General features: G+C 39.1%; 1 protein-coding gene across 1 annotated transcript; it reads right to left on the bottom strand.

Annotated features, from left to right (window-relative positions):
- Window positions 1-600: 600 nt before the first annotated feature.
- On the bottom strand, window positions 601-4,381 carry LOC131957752 (angiopoietin-related protein 4-like). The gene is made up of 3 exons (XM_059322514.1): window positions 4,255-4,381; window positions 1,146-1,321; window positions 601-699 (listed from the first exon to the last, which is right to left on the bottom strand). Exons 1-3 carry the CDS (start codon window positions 4,379-4,381, stop codon window positions 601-603), a joined length of 402 nt encoding a protein of 133 aa, XP_059178497.1.
- Between the last annotated feature and the right edge of the window lie 2,920 nt (window positions 4,382-7,301).

Raw genomic sequence — 7,301 nt, 5'->3', positions numbered from 1 at the left:
ATAAGGTTTTCATTGCGTGCGTCCAAATACATATTTAAATATCTATATTTTCAATGTTGCGTGCTTGCATTAAATAGGGCTGGTAAGTAGGTCACCAACAAGTTCTACGGCTAAATAAAACCTACATGAGCCATAGAACTGGTTGGTGACCTACTTACCAGCCCTATTGTAGCTGGCAAAAAGTGACGGGGCTTAACTTTTCGTCCGTGCGCGTTTGGCATTAGTGGCGGGGCTTATCTGGACAAGACCCGATTTCTTATACAGCCTTAGTTTATCTGGACAAGATCCAATTAATAGAATATTGGTCAGACTGACCACCATTACAAGAGTACCCGACTGGAAATAAAATCGTGTCTGCGGCACAAAGCACTCAAATGTATTCAGTTTCTTCCAGGCATCTCTTCGGAGGGGGGGGGGGAGGGGGGGCGAATTGGGATTTATATAGATAATATATAGTTTTAACAGTGTCCGCCACCCCCCCCCCCCCGAAAATTTTAGCCCGCCCCCCAGAAAATTTCAAGTGCCCCCGCCGCCCCCCCCCCCCCCCCCCCCCCCCCCCGGAAAAAAAATCGGAAGAAAAACTGAATGTATTCCAGCATCTCACGGGTACCGGACTAGAATCATCGTCACAAAGCCAGGCGTCCAGTCTCCGAGTGTTGGCGTCCAGAAGTTCTCGTTGGGGATGTTCTGGCGGGTGTGCTGAAATCAAACAAACAAGCTCAACTAACAATATTTTACAGCTTTATAATATCAAGTCAGAAACAATATTTTTTTTTTATTTTGAGGACCAGAAAAAAATGGCAATTGAAAATGTATAGCCTACCTAATGTTGATTTTTTTAAAACTAATTAAGTAGCCCTATATAAGTTTTTGTTAATAAAGCAAATAGGTCTAATTAACAAATGAGGAAAATTCGGTTTAGTTTTGAGTTTGTGTTATTTATGAAACAAAAAAGCAATAGCATTATTTGTGATTTTTTTTTGTTGCTATGTGTGCTATTTGTGTGTGTGTGTGTGTGTGTGTTCATATTATGTTGTAGACATGATTTTGTCCCCATAGGTACCGGGTAGGTGTGCTGAATAGTTCTTCTGGACTTATGAGTTGCTGGCTGTAAGCGCCCCCAGCCCGGGTAAAGGCGCACCCACCTGTGTAGGGTACAGCTGTCCGTTAGGGTTACAGCTGGTGCAGTTGTCGGACGTGAACCAGAAACCAGCGCCGTAGGTGGCAGCACAGTTGAGGGCGTGGCCGTCGTTGTCCCTGTCCCAGGTGGAGAACGGGATGCTGGACCCTGGCCAACAGGGCGTCATTTGGGTGGCGGGGTCTGGGGATATAAGGGGGCGGCTAAATTTTAGGGTGGGGTTAAGGGGGTGACAGCCCCAGGTAGTAGCGTCAAATATGTGGCTAGCGAGTTAGGGGGGGGGGGGAGTTTATCAATAAATGACGTCACGCTCTTAAAATTATTTTTACTCTCCATCATAACACATCTTTACAATAGGCCAGACGCCTACATGTAATGGCATCACACCTCAGTCCCTCTCCCTCAATCAAAATTGCAGCTTTTTTTTTTAAATCGATATATTTATAAAATATTAACTGAGCTCGGTCAATATTGAATAGCCAATATAGATCAATTTCTATTACAGTTAATAAAAGCAGACTTCGAAGTAACACCACCATTCCTCTACGTTGTCACACATAATCACAAAAGTCCGTCCTCCACCCCCTAGGAGTGCGACATGGCTTATGGACGACCCCCTATACAGAAGGTACAAAACAGCACTTCTACATTTCTATAATGGTACAAAGCCACTGACCGTAAGACCGTGTTTATGATACAAACTAACAAAGCGAAAAATACCACTCGCGCTTTTTTGGTACTGTAGTTTCCCGGAATCATGTTAGCTTTGATCAAATTATTAACAAATGTTGATGATTTCAATTATTAATTTATGTATTATTGAAGCAGTTGTTTAGTTTTTTAAATTTGAGTCCAAAAAAATAGTCCGTAATTTTGTGACGGTGTGTGATGAAAGGAAGGGGGTGGTGGGGAAGGGGGGGGGGGGTGTTCAGATTGTGTGACGTCACACTTTTGCATTTTAAAAAAGACAATGCTAGAAAATTGATTTTAGCCGTTATTTCGCGTTTTAGACAACTATATTAATAAATTGTAATAGAAATTAATTACTGCATGTTGACACAGTTCAGACACGATTTAGGAAAAAATATCGATGTTTTAAGAAAAACTCAACTGCAATTTTGAGGGAGGAGGGGGGGGGGGGTTGTAGGCTGACGTGTGACGTCATTTTAGTGGGGTCTGGCTTTGTGTGACGGAGGGGAGGGGGAAGGTAAAAATCATCCAAAAAAGCGTGACGTCATTTATGGATGACCCCTGTAGAGTTAAAGTAGCCTTATTGGTTCGTGTTGGTTCAAAAATAAAATGGAAGAAAAAATATTACTGGTAAAAATTGATGACCTTAAACACAAACAAAGATCTAACGGTATCCGGATACCAGTATGTCAATAATAACCAAAAACACCTTTTGTTTTCCTCATTAGTCTCCTACATGAAACCATTCAACCGACGCGCTAATACGGACGGAACTTTCTAGCTAAGCCGGAACCGGCATTGTGACGTTAAATGGGAAACCGTGTATAGTGGTGATTGACGGGTCACTTGCCGGTCTTTGACCCCTGTGACCGGTAAAAATCTAAATTAAATTCAGTTATATTTAATCTATAAATCAGGGGGTCTACGTGCTTGAGTTGGTAAAGTTCACGGTTGCTAAGCCGTAAAGTTCAAACCCCTCTGGCAGATGAGGCTAGATAGCTGGGGACAGCCACTCTTCTAAGAGAAAACTCCAAAATCAAACTGCTGCCTTTTACAAAGGCTATTGAAGCAAATCTAAAAAGAAAAGCAGACTGAAATTGGAGTATGTATGGCGCATTACAAGTTGAAATTAACACTAGAATTTAGAACGAAGAAGAGTGATCATTAAATAGATTGAGACACCTGCTAGATGAGATAAAGAAAAGACTTAGAAAAATGTTAGTGTTTTATTATGAACTGGTCTCTGTTGTTGTGGGCTGTTCGAGTGCCGCTGTCCTAGAGGTGGAAAGCACCGTTAAGATTCCATTTTCGAAACCTGGTGGTCCATAAGTAGAGTTCACCCGTTTCTGTATACTCGGTATATGAAGGTATGATGTATTCCAGAGGCGTAGCGAAACAGGGGAGTGGGGGGGGGGGGGTACATATGTCCCCGGGCGCCGACCCTAGGGGGCGCCAAAATGGGTTGGAAAAAAATATTAAAAGCTCATTTTAGCTGCAGTTTTGCATTATAAATAAAAATATATGGGGGAGGGGGGCAAATTGAAAGTTTGTCCCCGGGCGCCGGGAAGGGTAGCTACGCCTCTGATGTAGTCAGCCCAGCCACCTTTACTTTCCATAACATGAGTCAATTGTTCACCATCTGGGTAAACCGAGGGACATCTTGCGGACTCAAGCACGGGATTAAACTCGAGACTTTTGAGCAAGGCGTCGTTCGCTCAATAATCCGACCACACCGTCTTATAGACGAAAGCGCTTTTGGTGTATCACAACTCACGAGTCTAATACTTTAGAGCGAACCGCCGTTGGAAATTTTAATCGCTCCCTCCCTCCTATGTTTGAATGCGGATATGACGGACTCAGAGTGAAAACGGAATTAATAACTATTACCCTAACGAACAGTGTTTCTTCCAGACTTTTTTCTCAGGGGGGGGGGGGGGGGGGGTCACTTGAAATTTTCGGGGATGGGGGGGGGGGGGGGGCGGACACTGTTGAAAGTATATATTTTCTATATAAATTCCATTTCGTTCGGGGGGAGGGGGCTGGAAGAAACTCTGCTAACGAATGATATGGATGTAACATTGTCTTCCTTCCAACATAGGAATACTTTAAAATAAAATAACTATAAAGACGTCTTTCATAAAATTTAGCAGAAGATCACTAATAAAGAAGGAACTATACATACAGTTTCTTTAGTTATGATTGTACAGTACAGAATTTATCGGTATAAGAAATCTTTTCAATATAGTTTTAGGTTGTATCGCAGCTTTCAATAGTTTGCTATACATTTTTTTTAGGCTGTACGCCCAATGAAAAAAAATTTAAAAAAAAAACAAAAAAAAACAACAACAACAATAACAACAGACCAGCAACCCTGACGCGGAGCTGTATGATTTACCTAGTGTACCTATGTGACGGTATTTGCTTACCTACGGGCAACCAGGTTTTAGCGTATGTGACAGCATAGTTGTTGGCTTCGTCGGCCATGATGAAGGTGCCATGGTAACACTGGAAGATTTTGTTCTGGCCATCGGAGAAGTCGGAGAGCTGCACCATGAGAAACTGACTGGCACTGCAATAGAGGATGTAGGTCAACCGTCTCTAGGATCACGTGTGTAGGCAGCGTCGGATTAAGGAGGGCCAGTAACAAGGCCCACCACACACACACACACACACGCACACACAAATCATTTTAGGGCCCCTAGATTTTTCTCTTAAAACAATAATAATTTATACTGTGTTGCAGTGGCGTAGCTAGGATTTTTGGGCCCCTATGCAAAAAGTGTTAGTGGGCCCTCCAGAGGCGTAGCGACCCTTCCCGGCGACCGGGGACAAACTTTCTATTTGCACCTCCCCCCCTCAAACTTTCGAAAAAGGGCCCCTATTTGCCTTGGGCCCCTTTGCCTTGCTTACGCTAGCTTTACGGTAGCTACGCCACTGCTGTGTTGCCGATTTCTTGTTTGTAATAGAATAGAGCGGGAGTGACCTCCCCCAAACTTTCTCGAATAACACTACAGGAGATGGCTACTCGGGGTATAGACATGATTTTTAATCAATTTTTAATTATTTAAACTTTTAAAAATAGAATAGGATCTCGTAGAAAAAAAAGAAGTGCTCACTAAGTGAGAAGTGAATTAGATCTTTTATTTATATGTGAAATTTCGTCTCTCTATCCGAAACAGTACACAAGCCATAGGCTTTTGAAAAATGAAAAGTTGAATAAGTTTCACTTTAAGTTAATGAAAATCGCTGAAAAGTTGGTACATAACTACAAATTTGATATAATATGTATGTATAAAATCTCATCAACCCAGATGTAACAGTACTCAAGTTATCGTGTTGACAAACATACATACACACACACACACAGGGACATATGGACACAATTGCTAAACTTTGTTTTTCCGACTCCGGGAGGTGTAAAACGTCGAGATTTTAAAAAAAATCTCGATTTCAATTTTTTGCACGATTACAATTACTTCCACTATACTTCGTATACGAGAAAGTAAAAATGAATGTTTTATTAGCTTTTATTAAATTTACAATGTCTCTCTGTGTGTATATGTGTGTTTGTTTGTCTATTTGCTTGTTTGTGGGATTGTGGCAAATCTTGTTACTCAGTAGAGACCCGCTTCTAATGCAGCGATTTCTTCATACATTCGTTTCTGATTACAATGCAATCAAAGTCAACGGCCTATATGGCGAATAACATGCCGATAAGTATATTCAATTACTTAATTGTGTGGAAGGAAATTCTGTACAATATTACATTATGATTAAGAACGAAAAAGAAATATGTCTATCTCACGTCCAATTTTTTTAATTAATAATTCAAGGGAAACAACCTTTATTCTATAACTTTATTCTTAAAAGTCGTTGCAAGTACAGAGAAATTTAATAGTAATAGAAGTGTCTATTTTAAAATCAAATATGAATATTAAATTATTTATATAAATATTGTCTAATTTTTATTTTCTATAAATTTTATAATTATCTTTTGACTCTGTTTAAATAGAAAAGTACTAGCTTCCTTAACATCCTTTTTCTAGACATTTGAAAGTTTCCAAATACATAGTTAATAATCATAAACTGTAATTAGAGGAAAGCGAAATTTTATTTTAAAAAGTTATAAGGAAACAAAAGCATTAGCAGACATGTTGTTTTGTAAAATTAAAGCATGCAACCATCTCAAATACACAAAATCCAATTACTACAATATTGTTTTAAATTTCATTACTTCAACCATAACATTACAATGTAGAAATTTCCCATATCAATGGATCTCAAACTTCTTTAGCATACCCTGAGCTCTTTAGCTATTCTCAATAACTATTTTATATATTTCGCTATTCTGTTAAATAAACATTATCTATATATATAATTCTCTTCTGGGAGCCGTTAGAAAACAAGCTGCAAGCGCGCCTTTGCAGTACCCTCTCTTCCTCTTTATCGCTACCCCCACCCCCACCCCTACATGGTCTGGTGAGTTGTAGTTCATTCTAAATATTTACATTTTACAATCATAGAGCCGGGTTTGGTGACGGCTATTAGGGGCAGATAATTTAGTTTGAAACGATTTTAAAATTAGAGGAGGTAACTAAGAGGAGGCTGCTTTCACGGGGGGGGGGGGGGGGGGGTAGTGTTTTAAAGCACATATTTACTGTCGAATTCACATATTATGAATTACTGAAAAGTAGAAAAAAACAACAACTAAATAGCGGCGTATGATATGCCGCGGGTCGGCTCGTTTGAATAAAAACACTAATAACAAAGAACAGCAATTTTATCTTCTTCAATGGGAGACAACAATGGATTCCCTAGACTAAAAAGAAAACAAAGGATACATACTCTGCTATTACAAAAAATTACACACAAAAAATACAAACCTGGTTCAAAATTCCCAACTAAAATAAGAGCATGTGCGTACTGAGATTTAAAATAATTTTTTAAATGTGTAATAACAGTAAAATACTTTCACATTTTTTTTAATCAAATGGTTTGCAAATCAAAAACTTGTTAAAATAAATGAGTACATGCAGAAGTGGTGAAACAAAAAACATTTTACATCAACAGATCTTTGTGGTCTCAGTGAGGGAATATTGCTTCATTAGTAATTAGTTTATTTAGCAAGCAATCAAAATTTTAAGCAAAATTTTAAATAGTTTTTTTTTCTTTCTTGTACTTAAGTCAACCACATGTTATAAAGAAAATAAACAATGGTTGCTAAATCAGGGAAAAATTATCTACTCAAGCTAATATGAAATTTAGAGAAGTAAAATGCAAGAAATTAAGCAAGTATAAAGATAGAACAAACTAGAGGAACCCCTGAGTATAACATGGGTTCAAAAACCTCCACTGAGCCATGCAGTACTGTGTAATACATTTTTTACTGGTGGGACTACTACACAGCGTCAACAAAAGGCCAATAATACATGCTCTAGCTTTAGTTTATTTACACACTATATTTAAATGGTAA

The sequence above is a fragment of the Physella acuta genome, unplaced genomic scaffold (genome assembly GCF_028476545.2).
Source record: "Physella acuta isolate Inbredline_101_S28 unplaced genomic scaffold, ASM2847654v3 ptg001262l, whole genome shotgun sequence".
Lineage (NCBI taxonomy): Eukaryota > Metazoa > Mollusca > Gastropoda > Physidae > Physella > Physella acuta.
The sequence above is the reverse complement of the archived record's forward strand: the minus strand, read 5'-3'. Positions and strand labels throughout refer to the sequence as shown.

What these genes read in the sequence shown, in the direction of transcription:
- LOC131957752 (XM_059322514.1), bottom strand. Translation starts at nt 4,381, where the DNA reads ATGGTGCAGCTCTCCGACTTCTCCGATGGCCAGAACAAAATCTTCCAG. An exon ending in TAAAACCTGGTTGCCCGTAG is followed by an intron (nt 1,322 to 4,254) that starts GTAAGCAAATAC and finishes TTATATCCCCAG; the next exon opens with ACCCCGCCACCCAAATGACG. An exon ending in GACAGCTGTACCCTACACAG is followed by an intron (nt 700 to 1,145) that starts GTGGGTGCGCCT and finishes GTTTGATTTCAG; the next exon opens with CACACCCGCCAGAACATCCC.